This window comes from Ranitomeya imitator, chromosome 6, assembly GCF_032444005.1.
Source record: "Ranitomeya imitator isolate aRanImi1 chromosome 6, aRanImi1.pri, whole genome shotgun sequence".
Lineage (NCBI taxonomy): Eukaryota > Metazoa > Chordata > Amphibia > Anura > Dendrobatidae > Ranitomeya > Ranitomeya imitator.
This window is the reverse complement of record NC_091287.1, coordinates 340464832-340477213: the sequence shown is the minus strand read 5'-3', so window position 1 is coordinate 340477213 and position 12382 is coordinate 340464832. Positions and strand designations below refer to the sequence as shown.

At 43.6% G+C, this 12382-nt stretch overlaps 1 protein-coding gene across 2 annotated transcripts in view; it reads right to left on the bottom strand.

Moving 5' to 3' along the window:
• The window catches only part of CARMIL1 (capping protein regulator and myosin 1 linker 1), a 376826-nt gene that overhangs the window by 45659 nt on the left and 318785 nt on the right, over positions 1-12382 (bottom strand). Inside the window, exon 30 of one of the 2 annotated variants that reach the window (XM_069730895.1) lies at positions 3569-3586. The exons of the other annotated variant lie outside the window; for it this stretch is intronic. Coding sequence (XP_069586996.1) covers positions 3569-3586 — 18 coding nt within the window. The remainder of the gene's footprint in view (positions 1-3568; positions 3587-12382) is intronic. 2 annotated transcript variants of the gene reach the window in all.

Here is a 12382-nt window from a genome sequence, read left to right as displayed (position 1 = left end):
TGGATTACAAAACTCCTATAGAAATGGCACAGCACAGGCCGAAGGAATAAGGTTACTTTCACACATCAGGTCTTTGCCGTCAGGGACAATCTGGTGAGTTTTGAAAAAAACTGATCCTTTTTTTTCCCGCAGAAACAGTTTTTTTTTCTCATGGAGTTGTATTTGCACCGGATGGCCAGACGTTTCATCCGTTTTTTTTTCCGGATCCGTCTAAAATTAGTTTTCCGGCGGCCAGAGAAAACGTTCATAGGAATGTTTTTTCTGTCTGGCGAAAAAAACGCCAAGCGACGGTTCCAGCGATAAACGGATGAAACTGACATGTGAAATGATGAATCCAGTTTTCCATGCATTCTCCATACAATTATGCAAAAACTCTCTCTCTCGAACAGGAAGTCCAAACTCTATCCCCAGGTTCATTAGAGAAAAAAAAATGGATCCAGCACAAAAAAATGGATCCGTTGCATGAGTTTTTCACAATTTGCAACGGATCCGTTTTTCACAAATTTGCCGGATCCTGCCTGACTGCAAAAACCTGATGTGTGAAAGTAGCCTAAGCTACTTCTGTAACTCCTTTTCATATCTACATGTGTTACGGAAACCATGTAGCTCGGCTGTTCTCAGCTATTCCTGTAGCTCCATCTCCATCTTGGTGGAGCCAGGATGGTTTACTTCTTTTCATCCATAAAAGGCTGAGATGGAAATAACACTTTAAAATCCAAGCTTGATCCCATCATATACTATATGTACTAGACATTTCTATTTCAATTCTAACATTACACTATCCGAAAGTGGTCAACCAAGCACAAAACATTTAAACAAACTATAAACTCTATAAAATATTATGAACTACTTTAGAAACATCTGGTCTATGTAATTTTACAGATGTTCACAATGTAGGAAATTATGCAGTGGGGAATGTGAGTAATTGATACACTGCCGATGTTGCAAGATTTCCCATCTACAAAGAATGGAGCAGTCTGTAATTTTTATTGTATGTACACTTCAACTGTGAGAGACAGAATCAAAAATAAAACCCAGAAAATCACATTGTATGATTTTTAAATAATTAATTTGCATTTTATTGCATAAAATAAGTATTTGATCACCTAGCAACCAGCAAGAATTTGGGCTTTCACAGACCTGTAAGCTTTTCTTTAATAAACACTCCTACTCTGCACTCATTACTTGTATTAATTACACCTGCTTGAACTCGTTACCTGTATAAAAGACACCTTGTCCACACACTCAATCACACTCCAACCTCTCCACCATGGCCAAGACCAAAGAGCTGTCTAAGGACACCAGGGCCAAAATTGTAGACCTACACATGGTTGGGATGGGCTACAGGACAATAAGCAAGCAGCTTGGTGAGAAGGCAACAAACATTGGCACAATTATTAGAAAATGGAAGAAACACAAGATAAATGTCAATCTTCTTTGCTCTGGGGTTCCATGCAAGATATTGCCTTGTAGAGTAAGGATGATTCTGAAAAAGGCCAGGAATCAGCCCAGAACTACATGGGAGGCCCTGATCAATGATTTAAAGAGTGTTGAGACCAGTTTCAAACATTACTGTTTGTAACACACTACTCTGTCATGTATTAAAATCCTGTAGGACATGCAAGGTCCACCTGCTCATGCCAGCACATGTCCAGACCCATTTTAAGTTCACCAATGACCATTTGGATTATTCAGAGGAGGCATGGGAAAAGGCCATGTGGTCAGATGAGACAAAAATAGAACTTTTTGGCATCATCTTCAATCGCCATGTTTGGAAGAAGGAGGATTACAACCCCAAGAACACAGTCCCAACAGTGAAGCATGATGGAGGAAACTTCATACTTTGTGCTTTTCTACCAAGGACACAGGACAACTGTACCATATTGAAGGGCCCATGGTTGGGGTCATGCATCGAGAGATTTTGGCTAAATACCTCCTTCCCTCAGTAAGAGCATTGAAAACACGTCGTGGCTGGGTCTTCCAGCATGACAATGACACAAAACATACAGGAGTGGATCTATAAGAAGCATTTTGAGGTCCTGGAGTGGCCTAGCCAGTCTCCAGACCTAAACCCAATACAAAATCTTTGAAGGGAGATGAAACTCAATGTTGGCCATCGACAGCCCGAAACCTGAAAGATCAGGAGAAGATCTATATGGAGGAGTGGGCCAAAATTCCTGCTGCAGTGTGTGCAAACTTGGTCAAGAACTACAGGAAACGTTTGACCTATGCAATTGCAAACAAAGGTTTCTGTACCAAAAATATTAAGTTATGTTTTTGTACTGTATCAAATACTTATTTCATGCAATAAAAAGCTAATTAATTATGTAAAAATCATATAATGTGATTTTTTTTTTAGTTGAACTGTACCTACCATAAGCACTAACAGTTATGGCTACTGTATAGGCCTGTACATTGTTTTCCTCAATATCTTTGATGCACAATAACAAATTATATTGTGGTACAGTGTTAGCCAGAAAAATCCCAATATCCTTAACACCTATTAACATTAGACATTAAATAGCTGTACAGATAGTTTGGAACATTTAAGAACCACTGTGGGAAAAAAAAAGAAAAAAATGTAAAAATATGTAAATTAGCAATTTTTGGAGCTGGTACAAATTGATTCGCAAGACCTGGTGCACTGGCCATATCAATAATCTGTGGCCACTGGACAGGGGCCCTGTGAACTGCCTCTTACCAGACGGCAACTGTGGCTCTTCTTTGGATTAGCCAGGCTGGCACGATATCATCGTTGTGGCGTGACGCACATGTGACAACGCAATAAGCCGACTAATGAAAAGAAGATCTGAGGATGCCAACAGAAAAGAGGCATCCAGCGGCTAGAAATTACTCACATGGCAAATGGAGCAGGTCCTATAAAATAAAAGCAGAGATTCTAGTAATATTACATAATCAGAATTCCTTTAAAACTAAATGGTAACCTGAAAAATAAACTACTACCCTGAAGGTGGATTCACACTGTGTTTTTGGGAAAAAAAACTGCAGTTTGTTTTAGTTAGCCAAACACAGAAGTGGATTCAAAAGGAAAGGGAAATACAGATTAGATGCTTCTACCTCATGCCGGATCCAATTCGGTCTTTGCCTTAAAACATAAATTAAAACTGTAGAGATGTCTTTCTTTTGAAATAAAAAAGTAAAAGAAAATATAAAGCCACTGCATGTGAAATCACACTTAAACGTAAAACTGCAACTATTCGTAACTAGACTTTCTTCCTACCATATAAAAATATTTTGACCACTACAATCAATATCATGCAACACACATATAAACTTACACCCATAAAGAAAGCACAGTAACAATGCGTAAAGAAAGGCAAACATTTGTGCTGTGCCTCCACCTCCAGGTTTCAAATAATCTCCAGTGTGCAGATTTGATATTTATGGCTGTTAAGCGAATTATTCACTAGCCATGTAGTATTATTAGGTCAGTAACCACAGGAAGACGTGCTTGCTATCACCTAGGAGCCAGACTCTCAGCAGAGAGATAAATGAAGCATGAAAGTAAAAGACACAGAGAAAGCCACAAAAAAAGGAAAGTACTTACACTTCTACAGCAGAGAGTCTCCAAGCAGCAAAAAGAAAGAGACGGGATGTGAATAAAGAAGAGAGAAAAGCTAAATTTCTAAAAGGCAGAGAGAAGAAATAATAAAAAAAACTAAAACAGCAAGACATTCAGTTAGACGTAAAAAAGGGGAAAGACAGTAATATACTTCATTCTCATCTGCTCACGCAGCAGCAGAAAAATCATATTCTCAGTGACAGGCGAAAGGACAATGGGTGACCACAAGTACTTGATTGGCATACATGTTACAATTCCTCTTGTAGAAGGGGTGGGCCCTACTCAGTCATCAGGGATTAGAAAGTGTCAGAGTGATATTTGCTTCTTTCACTTGAAAAAGTCGCAGCTGCGGTGCTGAAACGCATAGTTAATAAAAACATTTGATTAACCATTGAAGGAGTCTAGCAGTGTAGCCCACATATCGTGAATTTTCTGCTTTGAGCAAGTGTGTAGGTACAAAACCCCAACTAGTAACACCCAGTTGTCAATTTTTTCATAAATTTTAAGGCGGAACAACCGAGAAACGTCACATCCCAGACTTGTAAGAAAAGATTCTCTAGAACTGGTACGTTATGCAGAATACGATTATTTTCTAAAAACGAACATATAAAAAGTCAGGTCCTCTTGATAATACATTTACGTGAATATCATTGTATAGACATTTAATATTGTAGGTGTCAAAATAAATGTAGGTTGAAAGATTACCTTAAACACGATAAACACTATTTATGTATTACATATATACTGCTGAAGCAAAGATTAACGTCTTCTATAATGAATTTTTGTTGATGTATTTTGGATACCTTTTTCCTAGAGGCAATGGTCCTGCGATCTAACGTAGAATGCCACCATCTTGTGCCAATCAGATTCCAGATGAGTAAGACTGAAAATATATAGTATGGGCCTATAGCCTTCTATAGGTGTGAATGCACCTCTGCACTGTCGGGAGGTTGTAAGCAGCCAAAGCATGGCCATATGCACAAGGCTGTTGGGCTGCATTTTACATAATAAGATAATTAAGAATAACTGACCCATGCATGTCCACAGGAAGAAAAAAATGTGAAAAACTATAAAACAAAACAAAATAGGAAAAGAAATGGTAATAAAGCCAAACAATGGGAAAAATAGGAATAAAGCAAAAAAAAATATGGAAGATAAAAATTAAGGATTCCTACAACTCTGTTGTAACATGTAAATCAACTAAGTAATACATGTCGCGATAATTGTAATGATAAATAGCTAGAATCTCTGATACAGGCAATCACTGAAAAGTGTAGCCTGAGGATGATCGTTAAGAATTCACAAAAGTGCGACATATATTCTTAGATGTTAGTAATAATTATGTGGAAAAAACCAAAGGCTACCATACCCCTAGGACTTGCAAGGCTATACTTTTTCAAAACCAGAATCCACAGCACCTTCCTGAAGAATGGGTATTCCCATGGGTGGCATATTCACAAGTACTGTAAATGTGAATACTGTTCTATACTAATGGGGTCATGTAATAAAACCAAACACCCTATAGATCAGACCTGGGCAAAGTGCCGCCAGTGACAGACGTGGGGCTGAAAACCTGAGGTCCGCGGGCCGCACCGCGCCCGCCCGTTCGCTGTCTCCCGCAGTCAGTATTGGTGGAGGAGGGGCCTCCAGACACTTCCTCCAAAAATCACTGTGTGAAACAGCTGACGCAATGACGTCATTTTGTCGTGTCAGCTGTGTACCGCCGGAGAGTCAGTGCATCGGAGAAAGCAACAGAAGCAGGGCGCCTGGGAATGGGACCGAGGCGAGTATGTGGTGTTTTCGTTTTGTTCTTTTTTTTCATGTGTATGAACATGGGGATTTTATGGGGGTGAACATGGGGATTCTATGGGGGTGAACATGGGGATTCTATGGGGGTGAACATGGGGATTCTATGGGGGTGAACATGGGGATTCTATGGGGGTGAACATGAGAATTCTATGGGGGTGAACATGAGAATTCTATGGGGGTGAACATGGGGATTCTATGGGGTGAACATGAGGATTCTATGGGAGTGAACATGGGGATTCTATGGGAGTGAACATGGGAATTCTATGGGGTGAACATGGGGAGGCTATGGGGTGTCATGCTGCACATGGGGAGGCTATGGGGGTGACATGCTGCACATGGGGAGGCTATGGGGGTGACATGCTGCACATGGGGAGGCTATGGGGGTGACATGCTGCACATGGGGAGGCTATGGGAAGGCTGTATACTGTCATGCAATATATGAGGAGGCTGTGTGTGGCTCAATCAGTATATGGGGAGGCTGTGTGGGGCCTCATTCAGTATGTGGAGAGACTGAGGCTCATGTTGTATATAAGAAGGCTGTGTGGGGCCTCTTGCAGTATAAGAGGAGGCTGTGTGGGGCCTCTTGCAGTATATGGGGAGGCTGTGTGGGGCTCACGCTGTAAATGGGAAGGCTGTGTGGGGCTCACACTGTACATGGGGAGGCTGTGTGGGGCTCACGCTGTACATGGGGAGGCTGTGTGGGGCTCACGCTGTACATGGGGAGGCTGTGTGGGGCTCATGCTGTACATGGGGATGCTGTGTGGGGCTCATGCTGTACATGGGAAGGCTGTGTGGGGCTCATGCTGTACATGGGGAGATTGTGTGGAGCTCATGCTGTACATGGGGAGGCTGTGTGGGGCTCAAGCCATATACGGGGAGGCTGTGTGGGGATCATGCTGTATATAGGGAGGCTGTGTGGGGCTCATGCCGTATATAGAGAGGCTGTGTGGGGTTCATGCCGTATATAGAGAGGCTGTGTGGGGCTCATGCCGTATATAGAGAGGCTGTGTGGGGCTCATGCCGTATATAGAGAGGCTGTGTGGGGCTCATGCCGTATATAGGGAGGCTATGTGGGGCTCATGCCGTATATAGGGAGGCTGTGTGGGGGTCATGCCATATATGGGGAGGCTGTGTGGGGTTCATGCCATATATGGGGAGGCTGTGTGGGGCTCAAGCCACATATGTAGTAGGCTGTGTGAGGCTCATGCTATATATAAGGGGCTGTGGGGGGGGGGGGGAGGTTCAAAGATATATAGGGGGGTGCCAGCATACTTAATTATGCTCAATATTAAGTGATACAATTATTATTAATAAATGAATATGGAGTAGAAATAATTTCAAGCTATTAGTTAGGCCCCCCACAACAGTCATGGTCTCAGATGTGGCCCCTTGGGAAAAGTAATTGCCCACCCCTGCTATAGATGAATGATGATCCCATACAATCAGTAAATGTTTAGAGGTGTTTATTATCATGCAATGCTTTTCTATTCTCTAGCTATTATCTGTTCTTCAGATTTCTTTGGAATGTTTTTATTAATACATGTATCAGATGCAAATACATTTCAACACTGTGGCGCCAGGACTAGGGCAGAGCAGAGCGTCTGCCAGCCCAGGCCCCAACATACAGCGGTGTGATGATGTCAACATGCCGTGACCTCATCACAATTCTGCCCGGGCCACAGAAGTGGTGCCTATGTGGCGGGAACTGTTAAGAGCTCCTCAGAGGAGCTGAATGATGAAATGTGGAAATGTGTTTTCATTTTAGATGAGATGGCTGGGGTTACTACGGAGGCACGTTATGGGGCAATGGAGGACATTAAGAGACAATTGGCAGGGGCAGTGTGTGGGGATATTATGAAAAGGGGCAATGTGAGGGGGGATATTATAGAGAGGGGCAGTGTGTGGGAGATGCTTTGAAGAAAGGCAGTGTGTGGATATTTTGTACACGAAGCACAGGAAATTATTTATCCAGAGGCGAAGCATGAAAGATATTTTTATTTATGGGGCAATATAATGATACTTTTATTTTCAAGGGCATCATGTCAGGAAGTGCTACTGAAGACTGAGAAGAGAAGTCTGCAGAGACGAGATGTGGGCTTGAATTCTTAACATACTGTCTGGACAAAATGGAGAATAAAAGATGGAAATCAGAGAGGTGGTCTAAAAGGTACCTGGATGTAAATGTTTAAATGTTTATTTGTGATATGCACTATGTCTCATCAGTTCTGCCGTTCCTGTTTGGTCTGCAGTCTGATGATGACTGATAACGCCCAGTATCTCATTACCACAATTAAAGGAGTCACTGGGAATTATAGGTTCATGTGATATAACTGTATATGGTGCTGACCTGACATTGCAATTGATTGCTGAACTAAGCTTGGTGATGTATATAGGTACTGATGGTGATTCTGGCGCTTCATTCATGTACTGACAGTGGTTCTAACACTTCATTTATGTACTGATGATGGTTCTAGTAGTGCATTCATGCAAGTACCTCTTTCATTTTTTTGCTACCCTTGGGATTGGTGCAGTATGGAAATGTGGCCTTTTGATCAAAAATGTTGAGCACCCATGACTTAAAGGGAACGGTTATCAGAAAATTACCTATTGCTTAAATGAGGTTTTCATGTTACATGTATACTAAAAATGTTTTTGTTTTTTTTTTCAAATCACAATCTATTTAAAAAATAAAATTAGCAATCTTGTCTTTTTCATAGGGTCCACTAGGGCTCTTTTTGATTCATACTTCCTGTCTTTTCAAGAAGAAATTTCAGTGGACTCCTTATTAAAGGCAAGGTAGTAACCTCTACGCACAGCTAAGAAAAAGGATCCAATCCACCAATTACAGTAAGTGATGTCACACTTGACCCTGCTGCCCCTCCCTTCACAATGACCTTTGCAGATGCTCATTACACACTTTAATACAAAAGACTGTGTTGGGGGGGTCTGACCATTGTGACTATGTACATGTGTTGTTTCCTGAAACAATAGGAAGTTACAAAAATTGCAAGATTTCCATTTTAATTATTTTAAATACAGATTGTGATATAAAAAAAATTGCCAAAAATTTAAGGACATATACTATTTTTATCATTTGCTCAACATATCACACTGTATGTGACAGAACAGGTCAGCTCTAGAGAGGAGTTAACGAAGGACACATCTGTAGGTCCCAAATAATTCAGGAACATTTATATACATAGATGTTTTACACAGATCTCAGACGCACCCACCATGTAGATGCAAACAGTGAAGTTTAGTGAGGCCGTACTGGGCCGCAGGCCATAAAACGGAGGACGACATGACAGGGTTGAGAGGGATTGAAGAAGCTGAGGTTATAGTGACAGGGAAGTACTGCAGGGGTTAATTTATGTTAATAAATGGGGTCAGGCTTAGCTTAGGGTGAGGGGAGGATTCAGAGGTGGGGTTATGGCTAGCAACTTAAATAACAGGAACCATCTTAGCTGGGCAACCATTTTAGGTTCCCATTCACAGTGACAAGAATCTCCAGGGCTGTGTTGGGTACCTGTCAGGATGGACGTCGAGTCCATGCTACAAATGCTGAGGGATGCCACGGGTTCACGGGGAACAGGATGGCTGCAAGCCTCCATCCAGGGCTTGCTTCAAGGGGCGGTGGCAGTGCCCCCTCATGGTTAACAGGACGGACGTCGGTTACGGAGAACCAGGCCTCTGGTACACCTTAGTCCGGAGGCCACCCCTCGGGTCAGCCGCCACATCAGGAGCCCCTCTAGGGACCCTCCGGCTCAAGGCACGAGAGGCAGGTCAGGAGCTCGGGCGCAGAGAGCCGGGAGGAATCCAGCCAGACGGTGGGGCCTACAACAGGGGGAGGAGTCGACCTCCTCCTCTGCAGCACCGCCAGGGACGCAGGATCCAGGCGCAGGTACGGCGGGTGTCCACCCTGGAACGGGCCCCGCTCGGCGTTGTGCAAGGGAGGCAGTGGCTCGACGCGGGCCTGCATCGCAGGCCTGCGTCGCAGGCCTTACCTTGGAGTGGGAGCAGCGATCAGAGGGACCGTGGCTCCGCCCACCGACCGGAGATGCCGGTGACCAGAAGGGACGATGGAGGAGTCCACGGAGTAGAAACGGCGGGTGGCCGATTCATTTCCTCACCTGCTCTGCTACACGATGAAGGAAGGGTGAGAGGAATGGGGTCTGCGATGCAGGTGCCTCTGCTGAGAACGCTGAGTGAACAGCAGCAGGAGAGGTCCGCTCATTCCCAGGACATGTTAGGGAGCTATATTTATGACGGTCAGCATTCTGCTGGCCTCAGGGCAGGGAGGGAGGGTTTCAGCAGTGTAGATTCCATCCAAGGAGGATTACAACATCACGGGTAGCTGTCAGCTGGCCTTGGCATAAGTGCTGATAACACAGGAATGTCAGCACAAAGGGGCGTAGCGCAGACAACCGAAGCAAGGGTTGATCGTGCCCGGTTGTGTAATGCCTTGGTGACCCCATGCCCAGAGAACATACACAATGCAAGCATCGACAGGTCGCGACAGGATTCCGGATCTTCGGCTGCTGGGATCACTGCACCCAGGCAGCCTGATCACTCTTTCCTTATTAACCCTTCATTAACTCCTTTTGAGGGTAGGAACACGTTATCTGGGGAGGTTAATGGAGGGATGGGGTTATTACTACATTGTCTTTGTGATTTGGTTAGATTGTGGGATTCCGGGAATTCTCGGGGAGGAGTATCACCTTCGGCTGCATGGCTGGGAAATGTTAAGAGAAGGGGATTCAAGGGCGTATAGCGGCGTCGCGTTTATCATGCTTAGACTCTGGGGTAGTTATGGGTGTTTCAGCAAATAATTCAACTGCCCTAGTGGATGAAAGGGGGGGTCACTGGTACAGGGGGATCATCCATTGATGGGGGGAAAAAAAAGAGAAGGAAGATACAGTACGCTTGGATGATATTGCAAAGGGCGAGGTGTACGTTTGTTTTGAGGGGCCCTTGGCAGTACAGGATATTAGGGAAAACAGGATATTAGGGAAAGTATTTGGAAAGGGGAATATGTTGAGATATTTTCTTTGCTACCTTTGGAGCGCTTCAATTTGGATAGAGGAAGGAGGGACGATTCAAAGAAGGAAGATGAGGAGAAGTGGAGGTTCCGTTTGATACCTAAAACTTTTGCAAATTGGTTACAGGCATTCGCTATTCTGGCCAGTGTGATAGGTGAAAAGGATCCAGAGAATTGTTCGGGCCTGTTTTGTTACATGGATTCAATCAGAGAAGCACACAGAGTTTATGGGGGGCAGGGGTGGCTTAGATATGATGAGCAGTTCAGGCAGAGAAAGGCAGTGCGGCCTAACATTCGTTGGGAACACAAAGATATAGCTCTGTGGATGGGGATACCTGCTCCAGGTAGACCGGGACAAGGTAATCAGTTGTTTCAAGGAGGCACCGGGGGTTCAGCGCAGTCAGGAATCTTGGTGGCAATGCAAAAAGAGCAGTGTTTCACCTTCAATGAAGGTTCCTGCCGACTTGGGGGTAAATGTAAGTTCAAACATGAGTGCTCAGCATGCGGAGGTAGTCATGGGGCCACAAGATGTTTTAGGGGAGGGAAGCAAAAGGGGTCAGAGATGGATCGCTTTCTAAATAAATATACCGACAGGGCAGCAGCAACATTACTGAGGGAAGGTTTTAGGGATGGGTTTAAAATTCCTTTTGTTGACGTTAAGGTGGGGCTATCAACTAAGAATCTAAAGTCGGCAATGCAGTTTCTAGAGGTGGTGACTGAAAAATTGAATAAAGAAGTTGCATTGGGCAGAATGGCAGGGCCTTTTGAATCAGCTCCAATTGCTAATTTGAGGGCATCACCACTGGGTGTAGTGCCAAAGAAAGAGCCTAATAAGTTTAGGCTAATTCATCACCTTTCGTTTCCAAAAGGTCTGTCGGTGAATGATGGGATTGATCCGCAGATTTGTTCGGTGGTATACACTTCTTTTGACTCTGCCATGGATTAGGTACGTCGGTGTGGAAGTGGGGCTTTGTTGGCAAAAACAGACATCGAGGCAGCATTCTGTCTGTTATCTGTTCATCCGGACAGTATGCATTTATTGGGTTGTTTTTGGAACGGGGGTTTTTACGTCGATCATTGCTTGCCCATGGGGTGTTCGCTGTCATGTGCATATTTTGAAACGTTCAGTACATTCTTGGAGTGGACGGTTAAGGAGGTGTCCGGCTTGAATTCTTGTATCCATTATTTGGATGATTTCTTGTTCATTGGTCCAGCTGAAAGTAATGTTTGCTCATTGTTGTTGCGTACAATGGAAAGCGTAGCCAGGAAATTTGGTGTACCATTAGCGGCTGAAAAGACTGTAGGCCCAGTCACCTCGCAGAGTTTTTTGGGCATTGAAATTGATTATATACTCGTATACCACAGTGTCTAGGGGTGGAAGCAGTAAGGGAAATTCTCTCCTTCACTACAACAGATATGAAAACCATCAGGTTCATTTGTGATGGTTTAAAATTTGTGTTGACACAAAATGCCTTCCAATTTGATTCTACATGGTTTCTGATGTACAATAACAAATTGTATTGTGGTACCGTGTTAGGGTGGTTTCACACTTGCGTTTTTTTATATGCGTTTTTTGCGGTAAAAAACGCAAAAAAACGCATGCGTTTTTCCCCCTATACTTAACATTAAAAATGCATGCATTTTTTGCATGCGTTTTGCCGCGTTTTTGCACCGCATGCTTCTTTTGTATGCATGCGTTTTGTTGCAACATCTAGTAATTTTAGCGGCGTTTTTTTTGCCGCAAAAAAACGCATGCTTTTTTTGCGGCCAAAAAATGCATTACTGTCTATGTAAACGCATGCGTTTTTAAGCACATGCGTTTGTTTGCGTTAAAAACGCATGCGTTTTTATATTAAAAAACCAGAAAACACAATGATATGCCACCCCCCACCATAAAGGTGATAAAGGGATCCTAACTCTAACCCTAACCCTAAAGGGATCCTAACCCTAAC